The sequence below is a fragment of the Scyliorhinus canicula genome, chromosome 17 (assembly GCF_902713615.1).
Source record: "Scyliorhinus canicula chromosome 17, sScyCan1.1, whole genome shotgun sequence".
Classification (NCBI taxonomy): Eukaryota; Metazoa; Chordata; class Chondrichthyes; order Carcharhiniformes; family Scyliorhinidae; genus Scyliorhinus; species Scyliorhinus canicula.
In genome coordinates this window covers 50,585,335-50,606,827 of record NC_052162.1, presented here as the reverse complement: position 1 = coordinate 50,606,827, position 21,493 = coordinate 50,585,335, and the positions used below count along the sequence as shown (strand labels likewise).

General features: G+C 44.7%; 1 protein-coding gene across 1 annotated transcript in view; it reads left to right on the top strand.

The window, feature by feature from the left end:
- Positions 1–21,493, top strand: part of fhdc2 (FH2 domain containing 2) — an 80,600-nt gene that overhangs the window by 15,978 nt on the left and 43,129 nt on the right. The window contains exons 3-8 of the mRNA XM_038775953.1: positions 1,388–1,449; positions 6,867–6,969; positions 9,636–9,721; positions 15,639–15,739; positions 17,979–18,049; positions 18,919–19,026. Coding sequence (XP_038631881.1) covers positions 1,388–1,449; positions 6,867–6,969; positions 9,636–9,721; positions 15,639–15,739; positions 17,979–18,049; positions 18,919–19,026 — 531 coding nt within the window. The remainder of the gene's footprint in view (positions 1–1,387; positions 1,450–6,866; positions 6,970–9,635; positions 9,722–15,638; positions 15,740–17,978; positions 18,050–18,918; positions 19,027–21,493) is intronic.

Below are 21,493 nucleotides of genomic sequence, written 5' to 3'. Positions count from 1 at the left end.
AAGTAACAGTGCAGAAATAAGTGAAATGCTTCAGGAGGGCGAGCAAGGGTACCTGCCATCTCTTGCCCTCTCAAGTGGATGTAAAAGATCCCAAGGCACTATTTTGAAGAAGCGCAGGAGAGTTAATCCTGAGCCAATATTGACCATTCTATCAATGTCATAAAAACAGATTAGTTGGTTATTATCACAATGCTGTTTGTGGAAGCTTGCTGTTTGCAAATTAGCTGCAAAGGTTCAAAACTACTTCATTGGCTGTAAAGTGCTTGGGAATATCCTGTGGTCATGAAAGTATTTCTGGGTTTTTTTTGCATCTGTCACCTTCCGATCCTTCGGTGGACGGTAAATTGCAGAATGCTGCAAGTGTTATTAACTCCCACTTGGAAGGAATCATTTGTAAAGACCAAAAGAATGATGGTGACCTTCATAACACTGGAAGGTTCATCCTCATCCAGGTTTGAGGCTCCAAGTCATTGTGAGGAGGTAACACAACTCCATCACTTCCTCCTTAGTGAAGCAATGCCCCCCAGGGATTGCTCCTAGATCATCCCAACATAGGACTGGTGCTCTTGGCACTGCAGATACTGGTCCCATGCCTATGCAAGACAGTGTAGTTTTCTTCCTTTATGTGGTCAGTAGAAACCGTCAAATTCCTCCAACTCACCACAGTCAAGGGGCTGGTTTAGCTCACTCAGCTAAATCGCTGGCTTTTAAAGCAGGCCAGCAGCACGGTTTGATTCCCGTACCAGCCTCCCCGGACAGGTGCCGGAATGTGGCGACTAGGGGCTTTTCACAGTAACTTCATTGAAGCCTACTTGTGACAATAAGCTATTATTATTATTATTATTATTAAATGCATCTCAGCTGCAACTTGGTGCCCTTTCTATAATCTGGAACAAGGCCCAGTTTGCTATCTCATGCCTATTGTTTCAGGAGTAGATAAAGAAAGCAGTTCATGCACATTCACTGGCAATTTTAGTTTTTGTGCATTGCGTTGATCGTGTTGACACATGATTTTGCACTTTCAAAGTCTTACAGACAAGTATACAGGGGACTTGCATGTGTCACTCCAGTTGCCTCAGACCTCACAGCCTATATGGAAAGTGGCCAGCGGCATCTCCTGTGCTTCAACTCTGTAAGCTGTAACTTTCCACTAGACACAGCACCACATGAATAAAGTTTGTGGACAGCAACTATTTCTCACACAAGGTCCAACGTAATGAGATTTGCTTTTTTTCTCTTTTCTTTTTTGTTCTGTAATTTATGCCTTTCTTTTACCAAGTTTTATTTTCCTGCTGTTTCTCACTTTCACAGTCACCCTCATGAATTCTCCCCTTCTCCGACTGGCACTTCTCACAGTGACCATTGGGTTTCTTTGTTTTCTTTGCAGATATCTCTCCTGGATTCCAGAAGAAGCATGAATGTGGGGATATCTCTCAAACAGTTTAAAAGGTAGAATGGAGCCAGATTGTAATTCTGATAATTGATGGATATTAATGTCCACCTTGAGTATTTTGTGAGTTCTTTCAAAAATTGTTTGCTGTGTGATTGGTTCTCTAGCTGATTCTTCACCTTAAGCATTCTGTTTAATGAACAGATTTCCTGAGATTCAATTATTTTGCACATTGCACTTGGGTACAGTGTTTTAATGGGGAGGCAGTGAACTGTGTAATAGCCTCTTACACTCAATGTTTTTTTGCTGGAAAGAGTATATGACCTCATGAGTGAACTACCCTACTGTAATCAGGCTCTATTTGTTTGCTGTGCCGCAGTAATAAATTTCAACCATCATCCCATCACCTGAGATGGCAAAGAGTTTGGGTGAAGAGCAACCTATATCAAGCTTGGCTGCTCTTTGTTTAACTTATACCCTTTGTCTTTTCTGCCAAGGTAAGTCTTATTTGTAAAATAATATTTATTTATATAGCTTTTAAGACCTTGGAAGTGTGCAACCTCTGAGCTGTAGTCAAGAAAAGGACTGCATTTTACAAGTATGGGTGTTAACTGAGGCTGGGAATGGTGGCAGGGGAATGGGGGAGTGCAATTAGCTAGATAGCTAGAATGTGGTTCAGAATAGTGCCAACAGCATGGGATAAATCTCCACTTCAGCTGAGACAGAGTTGGAATCTGCCTTCTCATTCTGTCCCTATTCCTGAAGCTCATGGCAAACCACAACTGATAAAAACTGTCAGGGAAACAGCTCAGGATGCAGCATCAGCAGACAATGAGCCAAGGACCTGTTTTAGGTAGAGCTAATACTTTCCTAAAAAGTACAATGCTCCCATTAATGATATTACCTTATTAATTTTATGTTTTATCAGTTCCATTGTCTTCATCCAGCTCTTTATATCACTGCTTAATCCAGCCTTTAAAAAGGTGAAGCGATTTTCTTCCTCCCTCTCAAAAGAAAATCTGAGACCATATCATAATCTTGGAGGACATTCAGCTAACTCGCAACAATTTAAAATCTCACGAATATCACCTGCTCCAAGAAAACATTTAAGAACTGGTGAGAGGATGTCTTGAAGCAGAGAAGACCTTTTTAGTATATCTGGCCTTCCATTATAGCACAGTGGGTAGCACTGTTACTTTACAGCACCAGGGTCCCAGGTTCGATTCCTGGCGGAGTCTGCATGTTCTCCCTGTGTCTGCATGGGTTTCCTCCGGGTGCTCCGATTTCCTCCCACAAGTCACGAAAGACGTGTTGTTAGGTAATTTGGGCATTCTGAATTCTCCCTCTGTGTACTCGAACAGGCGCCGAAATGTGGCAACTAGGGTCTTTTCACAGTAACTTCATTGCAGTGTTAATGTAAGCCTACTTGTGATGATAAAGATTATTATTATATAATCAAATAGTTTGAAAATAAATCAACTACATCCAATTGAGAATGCTGAACAAGATTCACATTAGCAAAGCTGATTAAGATACACATAAACTGGGATAGGAATTCAGTTCAGACACCTTAAGCAGATTGGTGGATGTAGAACTCTGTGCGCAGGAGGATGTATACTCCGGTTTCTCCAGTCATGGAACTTAATATGATACTTGCAATGTCACAAGTTGTTAACAACCACATTTCAAATTGTATTATTCAGTTCAGATCATTGGATGTCACATCCAATATCACATTTATCACTCTAACATTGCAGGACCACAATGCCCACTGGTGTATTTCAATGCAGTGCTAAGGAAGCACTGTTGTCCTTCCGATGAAACGATAAACTTGTCTTATCAAGTAGGCTTAGAAGATTCTGAATTTGAAAAAGAAGAATGCAGCTCTGCCGGTATTCTGGACAATAAAAATAATAATAATACCTCGACCAACATCATTAGCAACAGATTTATCTTGTTGCAGTTTGTGGGAACTTGCTGTGCAGTTTTGTCGCTGCATTTGCCAATAAACAGGTTATCAAAAGTAATTAATAGGCTGTGAAACATGTTCCCAGGTTGTGAAAGACATTACAAAGCACCATATAAAACAAGTTGTTTTTTTCTTTGATGAGGCCAAAATTACGAATCTAATGTGCTAAGATGATGGGTTAGGTTGCTGATGTCGAAACTGGAATCAGGTATATTGTGAAGGTGTTGAGAACATTGGTGAGGAAGACAAGGTTAATGATTAGTTTGAGTACAAATTATTCGAACCCATTCACTCGAGACTTATAATCGAGATCAGCATGAATTGAGCCCACAGTAAAAAGTGGCACTAGAATAATTTTCTGAAATCCAACAAGGTAGGTTCATGATGATGTGTAAAGTATGATTGAACATGCTCATAATCTGACTATGGTGGTATGATAATTGTAGAATATACATCGAATGGGGCACAAATGGATCCTTCTGGCATCTCAAAACTGGGCAGATTCTGCATTACATCTGCTTAAATTACTAACAATGGGCTGGATTCTCCGACCCCCCGCCGGGTCGGAGAATCGCCTGGGGGGGCGGCGTGAATCCCGCCCCCGCCGGCCGCTGAATTCTCCGGCACCAGAGATTCGGCGGGGGCGGGAATCACGCCGCGCCAGTTGGAGGGCCCCCCCTGGTGATTCCCCGGCCCGCGATGGGCCGAAGTCCCGCTGCTGTAATGCCTGTCCCGACGGCGTGAATCAAACCACCTCCCTTACCGGCAGGACTGGCAGCGCGGGTGGGCTCCAGGGTCCTGGAGGGGGCGCGGCATGATCTGTCCCCAGGGGGTGCCCCCACGGTGGCCTGGCCCGCGATCGGGGCCCACCAATCCGTGGGCGGGCCTGTGCCGTGGGGGCACTCTTTTCCTTCCGCGTCAGCCATAGCAGCCGCTGACGCTCCCGCGCATGCGCGGACTTCCGCCGGCCGGCGAACTCCCTTCGGCCCCGGCTGGCATGGCGCCAAAGGCCTTCCACGCCAGCCGGCAGGACGGGAACCACTCCGGCGCAGGCCTAGCCCCTCAAGATGAGGGCTTGGCCCCTAAAGGTGTGGAGAAATCCGCATCTTTGGGGCGGCCCGACGCCGGAGTGGTTCACGCCACTCCATTCCGCCGGGACCCCCTGCCCCGCCGGATAGGGGAGAATCCAGCCCAATGTTTTCTCCAATCCTAGCTAGCTGGTATTTTAATCAGTGATGTTGATGATTTGGAGTTGGGGACCAAGGGCAATGTGTCCAAGTTTGCAGATGACACTAAGATGAGTGGTAAAGCGAAAAGTGCAGAGGATACTGGAAGTCTGCAGAGGGATTTGGATAGGTTAAGTGAATGGGCTTGGGTCTGGCAGATGGAATACAATGTTGACAAATGTGAGGTTATCCATTTTGGTAGGAATAACAGCAAACGGGATTATTATTTAAACGATAAAATATTAAAGCATGCCGCTGTTCAGAGAGACTTGGGTGTGCTAGTGCATGAGTCACAGAAGGTTGGTTTACAAGTGCAACAGGTGATTAAGAAGGCAAATGGAATTTTGTCCTTCATTGCTAGAGGGATGGAGTTTAAGACTAGGGAGGTTATGTTGCAATTGTATAAGGTGTTAGTGGGGCCACACCTGGAGTATTGTGTTCAGTTTTGGTCTCCTTACTTGAGAAAGGACGTACTGGTGCTGGAGGGTGTGCAGAGGAGATTCACTAGGTTAATCCCAGAGCTGAAGGGGTTGGATTATGAGGAGAGGTTGAGTAGACTGGGACTGTACTCGTTGGAATTTAGAAGGATGAGGGGGGATCTTATAGAAACATTTAAAATTATGAAGGGAATAGATAGGATAGATGCGGGCAGGTTGTTTCCACTGGCGGGTGACAGCAGATCTAGGGGGCATAGCCTCAAAATAAGGGGAAGTAGATTTAGGACTGAGTTTAGGAGGAACTTCTTCACCCAAAGGGTTGTGAATCTATGGAATTCCTTGCCCAGTGAAGCAGTTGAGGCTCCTTCATTACATGTTTTTAAGGTAAAGATAGATAGTTTTTTGAAGAATAAAGGGATTAAGGGTTATGGTGTTCGGGCCGGAAAGTGGAGCTGAGTCCACAAAAGATCAGCCATGATCTAATTGAATGGCGGGGCAGGCTCGAGGGGCCAGATGGCCTACTCCTGCTCCTAGTTCTTATGTTCTTATGTTCTTATGTATTAATCACTCTTGATTATTGGCACTTCTAATTGGATATGGCTGCTTTGAAGTTTACTGAACTTGTGACCTGTGATTGGTGGATTGGCCATGGGCAATGCGTGGGGTTGCGGGGTGGGGCAGAGAAGTGGGCCTAGAAGGAATGCTCTTTCAGGGTGTTGGTGCAGACCTGGTGGGTCAAATGGCCTCCTGCACTGTAAGGATTCTATGAATTGTACGCTCCCCACAGGTGAATTCTGAGGTGGTGGGGAAGTATAAAACTTCATGGACAGGATTTCCTCCAGGGTCCTGGCAGTCCTGACTCAGACACAAACTTTTGTTAATAGGATGGTGTGCACTGGTCTGAGCAAGGTGGGAAACAGAGAAATTAAAAATTCTCCATCTCGGGTGGGAAGGTGGGGGTGAGGGGTGCACCTCATTCTGAATGCCCCTTCAGATTTGGGGCACCATTTGCTCCAGGTTCTGGGAGCACTGGCCCTCCTTCCTCCCCTGGCTTAACCCTCGATACTGCGATCACCCCCTACCAACTCCCCAGGGCATTCCCTATCTTCCTACCTCCTGGACCCCTTGGATGTACCTTAAGAATGATCCCGAGCACTGCAGTACGTCTTCTGGCCACTGCGGGGCTGTGCCTGGATGGGTTGGAGAGGTGTCAGCCTATCAAATTGTCCTGGAATTTCCTTCCACGACCAATCAGAGCTCAATTGAGCGTGATAAGACAGTGGGCTTCTGAGAGTCGACAGGCGGGCGTAGTAACCAACTCTATTCTGCCCTAGAGAAAGAAGCAAGCTTTTTTAGATATTTTCCTCCAGTCTGAGGAGTCTCTGCTGCCAGTTGTAAAGCTGTAAGACGTCTTACAACACCAGGTTAAAGTCCAACAGGTTTTTTTCAAACACTAGCTTTCGGAGCACTGCTCGTTCCTCAAGTGAATGAAGAGGTATGTTCCAGAAACATATATATTTAGACAAAGTCAACGATGCAAGACAATGCTTTGAATGCGAGCATTTGCACGTAATTAAGTCTTTACAGATCCAGAGATAGGGGTAACCCCAGGTTAAAGAGGTGTGAATTGTCTCAAGCCAGGAGAGTTGGTAGGATTTCACAAGCCCAGGTCAGATGGTGGGGGATGAATGTAATGCAACATGAATCCAAGGTCCCGGTTGTAAAACTGAAGGAGGACAGGAGAATTGGGCCAAATGAATTTTTCATAGTATTATTTTTAAACACTGCAGTCATCACTATGTAAGCAACATTATACTGAGTTTGATCATCCTTTTCATCCCAAGATCGGTGTGGGAAATTGTGGAAGATATTAAACAAGGAACTGCTGAAGGATATGGGGCTGAGGAATTGAATAAGCTGCTGAAACTACTGCCAGAAGCTGAAGAGGTAATTTTGTCAGTTATGAGGACAATTGGGAAATGGAAATCTCATGAATTTGGTTTATTGGAGATTGCAAAAATAAAAACTAAAATCTCTTTCTCTCAGTCTGTGGGCTTTAGTTACAATAATTTCTCTCATGGGAGAAAGTAGCATTGTGGTAATGTTACAGGTCTGGATGAATGCTTTGGAGATAGGAATTCAAATCCCACCAAGGCTGTGGAATTTAAATTCAATTAATTAATAAATCTTGAATAAAATGACAGTCTTTTGTCATAGAAACCTATTTGTTTACCGATGTCTGTAGTGATCTCTGTATGTGTTAATACATGTTCAGTTAATGTAAAGTAAGTACGGACAGATGACCACTAGGTGGCAATACTAACAGGAGCTATATAAGGAGTTTACCGCTCTTTCTTTAGTTAGTGTGTGTGGAGAACAGCTAGATGGAAGACGTGATCAGATCAGAGTGTAGTGTATTATCATAATTGTTAGTTTAATCTTATCTTACTTATTTGTTTTACTAGTCTAGTATTAAAGTGAAAGAACTCCCAAGATTATTATTTTGTTACTCAATAAATAATTTGTCATCATCTGGAAGACTTTGACTGTTTGTCAACAGAATTCAATACAATGCGGCAAGACAAATTAGTAATATTTATGTTACAATTCAGTAATATAACATGGTACCAGATAAAAACAAGCTTTAAGAACAACTAGTAATAAAATTAGAAAATAAAATAAAATGTTCCAATACTGACTGTTCGACTGTGGAAGTCATTGCAGCAAACGTATCCTCGACAGCAAATCGATTCAATGGATCAAGTGCAGGCTCCCGGACAGCTGAAGACGACCAGTAAATTTAAAACTTAATTGGAAGTTATTTAAACAGCAATTCCAGCTCTATTTGGAAACTCATGACTTAAATACAGCCTCTGAATCTAGATGGATAGCTTTGCTTCTGTCAATGGCAGGTCAGCAAGCTATCAAAATGTATAATGCGTTCATATATGCTGAAGGCGAAGATAAAACTAACTTCGGGGTGATTGTCGCAAAATTTGAAGATCATTACAAAATGCAAACAAATGAAATGAAAATCACTTATTGTCACAAGTAGGCTTCAAATGAAGTTACTGTGAAAAACCCCTAGTTGTCACATTCCGGCACCTGTTCGGGGAGGCTGGAACGGGAATTGAACTGTGCTGCTGGCCTACCTTGGTCTGATTTAAAAGCCAGCTATTTAACCCTGTGCTAAACCAGCTCCTACACTGGAGTGATTCAAGCATTTACAGAAAAATGGAGAATCAATCACTCGCTTTGTCACAGATCTTAAACTATTAGCACAATCCTGCAATTTTTTAATGCTGCATGATTGTCAGATTCATGATCAGATAGTATTTGGAATAAGAGATGAAAGATTAAGGGAGGAACTCTTAATGCAAAATGATTTAACACTTAAAACAGCAATGGAAAAATGTTTGTATCACGAACAATCAAAGAATCAATATAATGAATACCTAGAGTATAAATTTCTTGACAATGGCACGAAAACTTACCACGAGGTAGAGGCAGTATCGCATTCGATGAAGAAGCATGTTTTGGATGGCATCCATCTTGCATGTGTGCAGTACACACATGCGCACATCCAGAAAAGACGCAAACCGGCAAAATACCGTTCTGCGCATGCGTGGGAAGCTGCAATACGCAGTTGAAAAAGGAGCTAACTCTAGAGGAAGATCAATTTGCGCATGCACAATCGATGATTACGCATAACATCGCGCACGTCATGATGTCAGAAGACTCATACCACGCCCACTTAAAAGGAAACTGCCCAAAAATCAAACATAACAGTTTTAAAGCTACAAAACCCACATTTTCTACCTCAAAAGGCAGAATAATGCTTGAATTTGAAAATAACAGTTGAAAATAACTTTCGGAACAAACAATTTGTAGCATAAAAAGTGAAGAGCACATTAACAAATTAAAAACTAAAGAAGATGATTTGTTAATTAAACTTGAAGAGCACATTAACAAATCCAAAACCAAAGAAGATGATTTGTTTATTGAAGAATAATACTCAGACATGGCTGAGTCATTCGGTTATGATGATCATAGCATCAGTAACACGGTTGAAAAGCTTAATACGACTCTACCCATGGTAGACGAACCCATTACCATGATGGAATGGAAGATTGTTGATACATTGAATGACAGCAACCTGTCAAATAACCAAGAAAAGACGATGCCACACAGAGAGCACAGAACAACTCCGTAGATAGAACGCTGATCGTCTCCACAGAGAGAACACTGCACGATTCCACAGAGAGAGCGATGAAAGACTTCACAGGGAAAGTGATGGAAGCCTCCACAGAGAGATCATTGACAGACTCCAGAATGGAAGCAATTAAAGACTCCAGAGCGACAACCATGCATAAAGAAGATTATGAAGGTCTATCCACCTTATTTGAGCAACTAGAAGAAGACTATGAAAGTCTACCCAGCTCATTTAAACAACAACAAGAAGACAATGAACTTAGCAACAGTGCCATCAGTTCCAAGGGCACGTAAAATTCAGCCCGTAGTAATCATCAGACACTACATTCAAGGTGCCAGACTAAAGTGAGCAATACCACAATAGATTCATCAGCTTATTTTAATTTATTATATTGTTTCAGGTAAAGCGCCTGAGGATGTTTGAAGGTGACCGGAGAAAACTGTCTGAGGCAGATCTCTTTATGTTGCTCTTGGTGAGAGTGCCTAGGTAAGACAATAAAAATTTAACAAAATAATTCACATTCTTAATGTTCTTAAGGACTCTTGTAGCACAAGGAGAGGCTAAGTAGACGGACTATATGCATTGGAATTTAGAAAAATGAAGGGGACCTTATAGAAACAGAGAAAATTATGAAGGGAATAGATAAGATAGTAGCAGGAAAGTTGTTTCCAGTGGTGGGTGAAACTAGAACTAGGGGGCATAGCCTCAAAATAAGGGGGAGCAGATTTAGGATTGAGTTAAGGAGGAACGTCTTCACCCGAAGGGTCATGAATCTGTGGAATATTCTGCGAGTGAAGCAGTTGAGGCTTCCTTGTTAAATGTTTTTAAGGCAAAGGTAGATAGATTTTTGAACGGTAAAGGAATAAAGGGTTGCGGTGAGCGGGCGGGTAAGTGGAGCTGAGTTCACAAAAAGATCAGCCATGATCTTATCTAATGGCGGAGCAGTCTCAGGGGGCCTGATGGCCTACCCCTGCTCCTAGTTCTTGTTCTTACATTAAGGGCTGCATCTGCTCAACTTTCATTAGTGGAATTTATTGGAGCTTTTCAGTAGATTGCAGTTGGAAGCTGCACATACAGGATAGCTTTATACTCAGAGGAAGAGATTATACTACATTTAAACAATTGTGTAATCACCACAGATCCCATATAGCACCCTTGATTATCAACTTGTGACTTCAGAACTTCGCTGCAGGCTCAGACACACAATACTTATAGCCCACTGTCAGATGTGACTTGACCACCACAAGTTATATAGGACGCGATCCAACGGAAAAGTTTTTAAGTGTGGTAGCGAATGGGAACTGCTGGGTGTTTCCTGACGGCCAACCTGGCTCCCGGACTGCCCAGTGCGCACAAGGCGACATGCGTGCCATCAATTAGCTCTTGGACCTGGAGCATCTTGGCGATGGCGGGAATCCTGCTCCCTGGGCATCTTGATGGGATTGATCCAGGTCAAAGTTTATATAGTCATCTGCCCGGTCAAACAGGGCATCTGTTTCTTCACAGATGCACTTGTGGGCTGTTGGTTGGGATATGCCACATAATTCCCCGTTCAAGCCCTGAAATGAACCAGAGACGTAAAACTTGAGGGCTGCGGTGAACTTGATGCCCACCAGGAACAGGTATACTCCTCCTCCATGTGGTGCCAAGTTCACAAGGACATGGCACAGATGCTGCACCGTCCCCTTGTTGAGGCAGATCCTCCTGTGGTACATGCTGTCTGACATCTCTTCGAATAACCAGCGACGCCTGTGACCTTGAGCCCTCGCTGGCCTCCCCCTCTGCGTCCCTTCCTGGCCTGATGGGCCGGGGTCATCAGGGTGTAGGGTGGGCCCCTGAATATGGACTTCCACCGTGAGGCGCTGTCAACGCTGCTGCCATTTCCTTCTCCGGTGTCTGGCCGCCTGGACTGCCACTGCCACCAGGGAAGCTGCTGCAGGGTCCACAATATCATTCATACTGTGATATCTGCAATATGGAAAGGGAGACCGTCAATCAATTCCACCCTGGTGCCCGCTAATCCCACAAGCCTCCCCCACCCGTACATATGTGCCATCTTTGAGGGTGCCATCCAATGGGCTGCTTGCGCTGGGGGACCCCACCCCACATGCGCACCTCAGGCCACAGCAGGAGCTACTGAGGCAGCAGACCCAGTGCTCCCAGACTGATTGCCCAGTTTTGAAGATGGCTATTCACTTCCTCCGATCCCCACAGCAGCCATTTGGCTAGCTTCACCTTTTACAACAGGTGGGCTAAAGGGCATGACCGCTCACTTGGGAGCCGGTTAGATCACAGGAGGCCGTTAGACAGGAGGTCCTTCCTGTTAATGGGATGGAGATTGGCCTCAATTGGTAATTATTGGTTTCTCGCGGGATCCGGATTTCACCAACAGGAACGGACCGGTTCGATCGGAAACTTATTGCCGCCTAACAGTGTTATATTTCAGGGATGTAATATATATGCTACTCATTTGTCTTGCCGAGTTATACTTAACTTGATGATAAACATTCAAAGTCTTCCAGTTGATGACAAATTATTTATTGAGTAACAAAATAATATGCTTGTGAGTTCTTTACTTTAATACTTTGACGAGTAGTTCAATTAACTAAGATTGAATTAAATTAACAATGAATATAATACTCTACACTCTGAGCTGGTCACACTTCTATCCTCTGGCTACAACACACATGAAGAGAAAAGCGGGAAAATTGCTTGAGCTTGCTTATATACTCCCTGTTAGTGTTGCCCTCTAGTGATCATCTGAATGTACTGACTGCATATTAACTAATCATGTATTTACATATACTCATGTATTTACAGATAGAGATCACTACAAGCGGGGTTCCCGATTTCAGACTCTCCCATGATCTAACCGGTTCACTCGGATTCTCGTCCGCCGTGGCTATTAGATCACGCCCATATTACCTCTGTTCTTTGTAGCCAAAACCTACACTCTACGATAATAATGAAGGACAAGGTTAATTCTAAACTCCTAATTTACACCACAGCACAGACCACCTTGTCTAGTGCCTCTGACATTACAACCACCTACCCAACATCTAATCTGCAACCCCGTCCTTTGATTCTTTGCCCTTTAGTCTTTGGTATTAGTTTGGCCATTTTACATAGGCAGGATCTTGTGAAACTCCTGGGATCGGTTAATAAAGTGAGCAGGAATTAAATGTCAACTTTTCGATGGTGGAATGAAAGTTAGTTACAAAATTGCTGGCAGATTGAGGGTGGGGGTCGAGCTTCTTTTTAATACATTGGCAGGTTATGAATGCTCATTAAAACACAACTTTGACAAGTTAAATTGTGCAACAAATGAGAAGCACATGCCTTCAGATTCACGACTGGTTAAAGGTGGCATGCAGCAGGCAAGCTTATCTTCCTGGGGGATTTGGACAGTGTAGGAGTTGTTTTTAATGTATGGGGAACTTTGTTGAACCAGGGGAGAGGAGGCATTGATGCATAATGGAGATCAGGTGGTGGCTGGGAAAGGGAAATGGGGGGGGTAGCTGAGCAAGGGAGGATGGGAGATGGCAGCCCCACAAAGGTATGTGTAAGACGAAGAGAAAGCTGAATGATACAGGTCAATATCCAGATGGCAGGTCAAGCAAGATTGTGGGAAGATGAAGGGCTATACAGGAAAGGTCAATGGTGAGGTCCTGTGAGTGAAGGGAAACTGAGCACAAGGCAGGGCTGACAGAAGGAGAGTTGAGGATGATGGATAGCAGGTCAAGGGTAATGGGGCAGTTCCAGTACACTGAGGGCTTACCGTTGGTGGCATGGGAAGCTCTAGGGTGAATGATAGTCAAGGGCAATGTGGGTGGGTTGAGGGTCACTGAAGGCAAGGCAGGGGAGGTGAAGGAATGTCAAAGATGACTGAGGGAGGATGTAGGGTGTAGGGAGGATGTGGCTTCCAATTCTGCAGGGCTAGGTACATGACCGATCTGAAGGCGGGGAGAGGGAGCACCGAAAATCCAGGGATTTCAAACCCCTCATATACAGCCAGACTGATGGCAAGGAGTGGATGTTTGCCCAGGTGCCGCTTAAATATAGCGGCTGGACCTTCAGCCCTGTGAGGTAACAATAGAGCCAGTGACTTCATGCTCGTCCCCATTGCATGATTGGCTGGGGCCCTTGCCTCTGCCTATCTAACGGGCTAGCCTCCATATGATTGGGCATGGCTAGCTGCTCCATCTCCTAGGGAAGCCCTTCCAGTCCCTTCCGGATCCCTCGACGTGAGAGGATTCCGCCCCACATATTTTAGCAAACTTATGGTTTGGAAACAGTTTCCATGAGCAGACTGTGTTCTTTATAAACTCTGCTGTAAATGGGTTAGCATAACCTAAGTCTAATGACAAATCTGAATTGCAATTCGTCACTTTCTCATGAGTAATTTGGGTGCTTACTATGTTTTCCTGTCACCCCAGAACTGCAGAAAGTACTACTGGGACACAATGTATAGGTCAAAATACTGTCCAGATTTATTTATTGTCACAGAGTACAAAGAAAGTCGAAAGGTTGGAAAGATGAGAGTCAACACAATGAAATAAATCTTACAACGAGGGTTGAATTATTAGTATTTAAGTTACAAAATCAAAACAAAGCTTGGATTAGGATGATTGATTTGTTTAGACTGGTGTGCCTCACCCTTGACTGATTCATCCTTTTAGCACCATAACACAGTCCACACTGAAAACACATGGCTGCTTCCCAAAATCAATGCCTGTACATCATGGGAGCACAGATGATCTTTTTCAAAATTAGGACTAATATTTGCACTGTGTATCATGAAGAATGCTAGTAGAAGGCAATAAGATCCATATTAGTGTGATGAAAAGAAGCTGACACTGAACTTTGCAGCATAAAGTTGAGGTTCTGAGTGTATGACCTTATGTCAGTAACACAATAACGCCATTTAATTTAATTATATTTGACAGTTCCAGCACGAACCCTTCAGTGCTAAGTTTGTTGTAATAATTTGATCACCAGAAATATGGATCCCCAGCACAAAAGCTTGTGTGTATATTGTTACTACAATACAATAGGAATTCAACACTGTAGTGGATCCGTATTACAGTTCCTTGTTTACTGTCAAGCCCAGTGGATCAGATGTCCCTACTCTAGCACTGGTTCAATGGCGCGATCGAACGGAAAAGTTTCTAAGTGTCGTTTGTGGCTGGCTTTGTTGAGTTTTTCATCCTGGCTATGTGAGTGAGTTCCCACCACTATCTAACCACATTTAGTCACTTTTTTGGGCCCTGGGGAGTTTCTATCCGGGCTAGCTCACACAAATTATTTTCACCACTGGGGAGCTGAACTCACTGGCCAGACCGGCTCCTCAGAGATCGGGCTACCATTGTGAAAGGATAGCTCAATGGCTCAGTAGGTCCCACACACACCGCATCCATGGGCAATGTCACCCCCCCCCCCCCCCCCCCCCCCCCCCCCCGGCCACATACACACACACAGGCATTACCTCATACCCCTCCAAGTGATGACACCCCACTAGGGAGTCACTGAGGGCTTCTCATTTCAGGCTCCCCCCCCCCTTCCTGGACACCGACCCTTTACCCCCCCCCCCCCCCCCCCCCCCCCCCAACCTTCTGGAGGCCCCTTCATACACGCCCTGCACCCCACCCTTCATATTCCCTCTTTGCCCTCATTTCATGGGCATGCCCCCCTCTCAGATCCTGACCCTTAGCAGTGCCATACTGGCACCTGGGAGCCCGTGCACTGCCCCTAGCACCATGGCAGTGCTCCTTCAGGCTTTGCAGTGCCACCTGGGCATCTTGACAGTGCCACGGTGGGAGTGTCAAGGTGTCCACATTCCAAGGGGAGGGACAGGGGTCTACCCTGCCCTGTCCCTGACCACCCATGGGCCTCCGATGGCCCTGGAGACACCCCCCCCCCCCCCCACCACCACCACACCCTCCCGGTGCTGTTCCGCCTGGTCCCTATTTGTGTGGACCAATACTGAACAGCACCTGGCTGGGGACTCCTTGGGGAGGCTGCTATATTCCGGGAGTTCGATAGATCCCCAGGCAGCACGCCGAAGCAAGTTTTAAACCTACTTAGGCGTGCAAGCCTTGGTTCCACCCATTGTAGCTGGGATCCTGATTGCGATGCCTCGCGAGACCTGGGCAAATCTCGCGAGGTGTACTGTCTATTGGGAAGCGCATGGGAGGCCTCTCCCAGCATCTACTGACCACATGCAGTAGATCATGGCAATAATCACAGATTTAACAACAAAGAACAACAATTCTCTATTACATTACCCAATTGTTTAATTCTGTGCATGTTTGGAAGGACATGATGATTATGTTGCTCTTCCTGATGTTCGGAGGAAATCTTTTATTATTCTGATTCTTGGGAATAAATATGGTTTATTTTTCAGTTACCGCTTGCATTTGGAAGCCATGATTCTTAAAGATGAATTTGAGCCACAAATCACGTCGCTTCTAACATCTATTTGTACATTGATAAAGGCGGCAAATGGTAAGATCCTGAAACCAAATCAGGATATTCAATTCTGTGGATGTGAGTGCACATGCAGCTACATACTTAATTCGTAACATTGCTTCCCAAATCCAAAGCTATTTAAACCATTCACTAACTCTTTATGATTGTGTCACTTTGCATGCGCAGAATTGAAGTTCAAAATTGAACCAAGCAATCCTGCAGGTGAGATGGATAGAAAACTGGTTGGCAGGCAGTAAACAAAGAGTAGGAATTAACGGGTCTTTTTCAAATTGGCAGGCAGTAACTAGTGGGGTACCACAGGAATCGGTGCTAGGACCCCAGCTGTTCACGATATATATTCATGATTTAGATGAGGGAACAAAATATAAAATCTCCAAATTTGCAGATGACATCAAGTTGGGTGGGAGGGTGAGCTGTGAGGAGGATGCACTGATCCTTCAGTGTGATTTGGAGAAGCTGAGTGAGTGGGTAAATGAATGGTAGATTCAGTATAATTTGGACAAATGTGAAGATATCCACTTTGGTAGCAAAAACAAGAAGGCAGACTGGCCATATATTTGGAGAGAGGAATGTGAAACGAGACCTGGATCTCCTCATACACCGATCACTGATGATAAGCATGCAGGTACAGCAGGTGCTAAAGAAGATAAATGGTATGTTGGCTTTCATTGCGAGAGGATTTGTGTACGGGAGCAGAAATATCTTGTTGAAATTATACAGGGCCTTGGTGAGGCCACACCTGGAATACTGTGTGCAGTTTTGGTCTCCTTATCTCAGGAAGGATGTTCTTGCTCGAAAGGGAGTGCAGCGAAGGTTTACCAGACTGATTCCTGGAATGGCAGGACTGACGTACGAGGATAGATTAAATCAGGTAGAATTGTATTCACTGGTGTTCAGAAGAATGAGGGGGATCTATAATATTCTATCAGGACTGGACAGGGTAAATGCAGGAAGGATGATGGTGGGTGTGTCCAGAACCAGGGGTCACAGTCTGAGGATACAGCGCAGACTATTTAGGACAGAGATGAGAAGAAATTTATTCACCCAGAGTGCTGAGCCAATAGAATTCGTTACCACAGGAAGCAGTTGAGGGTTAAAACATGCAGCATGGCACCGGCCGCTAACGGACCCGGCCTGCAAAATAGTGCCCCCACTTTGGCCTGCTCGCAGCCCCTGGCAAAGTCTCACATGCCCGTGGATTGGCCCTCCCCCGACTGTGGCGGTGCTTGATTGAGTCCGCAGCCACCATGCTGAGTTCCCGATGGATGAGACCACTCGCGACCGACACCGTCGGGAACTCGGCCAATCAGGATCGGAGCATCGAGGGGTGAGCCTCAGGCAATATCCTGAGGCCGTTGATATGGGGCTCGCCGTAGTACGCCGCTTTGGAGGGGGTGGAGCATCGTGAAAGCAGTGTCACCCCGGATTCAGTTGTGAATGGGGATTCTCCGGCCGATTGCCGAACGCGATTTTGGAGTTGGCGACCAGAGAGTCCCGCTCTGTATGTTTTCATGAAGCCGTTAGATACAGCACTTCGGGCAAAGGGATCAAAGAATATGGGGGCAAGCGGGATTAGGCTATTGAGTTGGATGATCAGCCATGATCATAATGAATGGTGAAGTGAGTTTGAAGGGACGAATAGACTCCTCCTGCTTTCTCAGATATCGAGCAAGTAAACACAAACATAAAGTAAACCAAACAAAATTCACAGATCTTTAAAAGACTTAAGCTGTCCCAAAGTACTTTACAGCCAATCAAGTACCTTTGAAGTGTAGTTACTGCTGTAATTTTTAAAATCTCAGATTAGACTTTGAAAATCTGTTCTCTTTCTTACCAGTTTCATCGTCACAGGCAGAATTCTTGCCCTGCTGGATATGCCCCTCAATCATTTTTTTTAAATAAATTTAGAGTACCCAATTATTTTTTCCAATTAAGGGGTAGTTTTAGTTTGGCCAATCCACCTATCCTGCACATCTTTAAGTGTGGGGGTGAAACCCATGCAGACATGGGGAAGATGTGCAAACTCCACAGACAGTGACCCGGGGCCGGGATCGAACCCAGGTCCTCAGCGCCGTAGGCAGGCCCCTCAATAACTGGCCGCTGTACCGATGCATCTAAACTGTGAACAGGAATTCATACTTGCAATATTATTTGTATATTTATGTTTTATATGCATGTAGCTGTCGGTGTACTGCAAGTTGTGCATGTGCGAGAGTCAATTCTGAATGTGCATAAAACTTTTGCTGTCTTGCAGAACTACGGAACTGTGATGAGCTGCACACTATCTTGAGACTGGTGTTGAAAGCTGGAAACCATATGAATGCTGTAAGTATTTTGAACTGAATAATTCAACTAGCACAGTGTCATAATCATCTTTCACTGCTGCCAAAAATGCAATTTTTTAGTTCCATTGAAGTCAATCCACAATCAGCAATTTACCAGCTCTGCTGAAAATGAAAATTATCCAGTCAATAATGCATTCAGGTGTTAAGAACATAAGAACTAGGATCAGGAGTAGGCCATATGGCCCCTCGAGCCTGCTTCGCCATTCAATGAGATCATGGCTGATCTTCGGTGGTCTCTGTTGTTGCTAATCATGTTTTGGTTAATAAATCTCATGATCTACCTTGTCAAACATTATCATAGTAATATCCCTTTCTAAAGTAAAGATAGCAAAATGATGTACAGAACATTATTACAATTACAAAAACACACCCCCCCCCCCCCCCCCCCATTGCTAACAAGAATGTAAATACCTCTGCCTTAAAAATATTCAGCAACCCCGCTTCCACAGCCTTCTGAGGCAGAGTTCTGCAATAACCCTCACGAGCCCCACGGGGATGACCTAGTTGATCCCCTCTATGGGGCTCATGGAGTACGAGCTCACCCACTGAAGGGTGGAGGCCGAGTAACTGAGGCTTGTGAACTTGGCATTTAAAAGCTAGCCAGGATTGGAACAGGCAAGATCAATAGTTCCGACTGGGTCAGATTCACTGAATGCCGCATTGCGGTCTTATTTCCCTTTGACTAAATAAACCTTTGTGGCTAAACCTTCTCGGAGAATACAGGCCACTCCTGTGGATATTGTGAGTTGCAAAGTCGCAGAACCCACTGAGAGAAAAAAATTCTCATCTCTGTCCTAAAAGAGCGATCCCTAATTTTAACAGTGCTTTGTGTTCTTGTTCCATTTGCAGGGAGGATATTCAGGAAATGCTGCAGGATTTCGGATTGCGTCACTGTTGAAGCTTGCTGACATAAAAGCAAACAAACCTGGCATGAACCTGATGCACTTTGTAGCCATGGTAAGCATTTTGAACACACGACCCTGTTTTTGGAATATTGCTCACTTCATTATTGACCTATAAGCAGAAATATTTTAGGCAGTAAAACAGCAAGGTAAATAGCCTTTTGGGCAGTAAAATTAATTAAGATGAGTCACTTCATTTTGTAGAATGGATTAACAATAAACATGCGTCATGACGGTGTTATCTGTAGTTCAGTGGTAGCGCTCGTCTTCAAATATGAAGCATGCGGTTCTAATCCCTGGAACACATAACTTAGGCTGACACTTCCAAGCTGTACTGAGGGAGTGCCGCACTGTTTCAAGTGCCAGCTTTCAGATGCGACGTTAACCTGCTTTCTCAGCAAGATGTAAAAGATCCCGTGGCAGTACTTGAAGAAGAGTAGGAAGTTCTCCCTGTGCACTGGCCAACAAATATCCCACATCCAGCACCAGTTGATTTAGTAATTTATTTTATTGCGTGTGGGAACTTGCCATGTGCCATTTGTCTGCTGTTTATCCTAAAGTATAATAGTGACCAAAAATTAAAAATATTTAATTTGGTGTAAAGTGCTCTGGGAGGTCCTGAAGTCAGGAATGGTACCACATAAATGCACATATTTATTTATAATCGGGTATGAATGCTAATTATAAAGGGACAGGTTACATTACCTCTGCCATTTTTCTGTCCAGATAAGGAGACTTAAGTCATAAGTTAGTTTAATGAGCTTTTGTAACTGGCAACGAATTTAGTTAGTATGTTTATAGCACAGTTTTGATGGTCTGAGGCATTACATAGGATATGTTTGTGTCCCTCAGATATGTCTCCTTCCATCATCTTGCTGATATTTCTCTCCATTCCACTTCTGCCTTTGACTTCCATTTATCTTTCTATACCTTTTTTCTTACTTGTTCCTCTGAACTTTTCGGCTTTGTATCTGTCTTTATCTTTGAATGGAAGATCTTGGCCTGGATTCTCCATCCTGCGACGTCGGAACGCAGATTGCGATCGGGCGAAGAATCGGGCGTCCGGTCGAAATCGAGATTCGTGCCAGGTGCTGAACCAAAGACTGGGCTCCGACTCCCCCTCCTCCCCTGGCTGCAGGTGGATTGAGGTTCTTACCTGCACACCAGTGGAGGGTGCTAATGGATGCATATGGGTCCTTTTTAGTGGGCTTGGCACCACAGTCTCCGGGCTCTCGCGATTCTCTGGTCCTCTGGGCCAGGAATCACGTGGACAGGTTTCTCTACAGGTATCACCAACATGAACCTGACATGGTTGACCTCGCCATGGGTCAAAGTCCATCTGAGGTACACAGCCCCCACTCCCCCCACCCCCACACACAATCCACTAACTGCCCACCCCTCCTCTAGTATACCCCCCCCCCCCCCGGGAGACCCTCTAAAATGGGAGACCCCACCCCCCCCCTAACCAAAGGACTCCCTAACCAAATAAACCTCCCACTGGGTCCCCCTAAATAGGGTGACACCTTACAGAGACATCTAACTAAAGGGACACCCTAACTAAAGGGACTCCCCCCACACAGATCCCCCATAAAAATGACCCCTGTCTGGAAGCTAGAGCACAGTCCATATAGGAATACTGAAATAAATTATATTTGCAACACTCACCTGGAAGCACCATGTGTCATTCCTTGAAAGAAAACAGCTGTGACCTGTGTTTAAACCTCTCAGATCCTCTAGCTGCAAGCCAATCATTTATTTTTGTTAGTGGGCTGTGATTGACAGTTTCATTCATCTTCTTCACTCTTAAGTGCTGTAACCACAATGTTTACAAACATCAACCACATCAAAGAGAGTTAAGTGCTGTCCATTTCCAACTAAGCACTTCAAATTCACTCAAGCATGAAGCGGTGTGATTGGAATTGCGGCTGCCTTGTGATGTGAGGAGGGGGCTAATTTGTGCTGCGGGTGTGGGAATGGCCAGCCACAGGACTTTGCTATCAGCCCGCCCACCCTAAATGCAGCCTGCATTGCTCAGCTCTCCCTATGCCTCTTGCTTTCCCTCCAGCCTTTAACAAATTTGATTGACTTTTTCAAAGAGTTAATCAGGTGTGTAGATGAGGGTAGTGCAGTTGATGTAGTTTATATGGATTTCAACAAAAACTTTGACAAGGTCCTATATGGGAGACTGATAAAGAAGGTAAAAGCACAAGGGATCCAGGGTAACTTGGCAAGTTGGATCCAAAATTGGCTTATTGATAGGAGACAGAAGGTGGTGATAGAAGGCTGTTGGTTTCTGGAGGCCGATGTCCAATGGCATACCACAGTGATCAATGCTAAGTCCCTAATAGTTTGTGATATATATAAACAACATAGATGAGAATGTTGGGTGGTGGGGATGATAAGTAAGTTTGCGGTGACACAAAGATTGGCATGGTGGTTAATAATGAAGTAGAAGGTCTTGGGTTACAGGAAGATATAGACGGGTTGGTCAGATGGGCAGATGGAATTTAACTCTTTAAAAA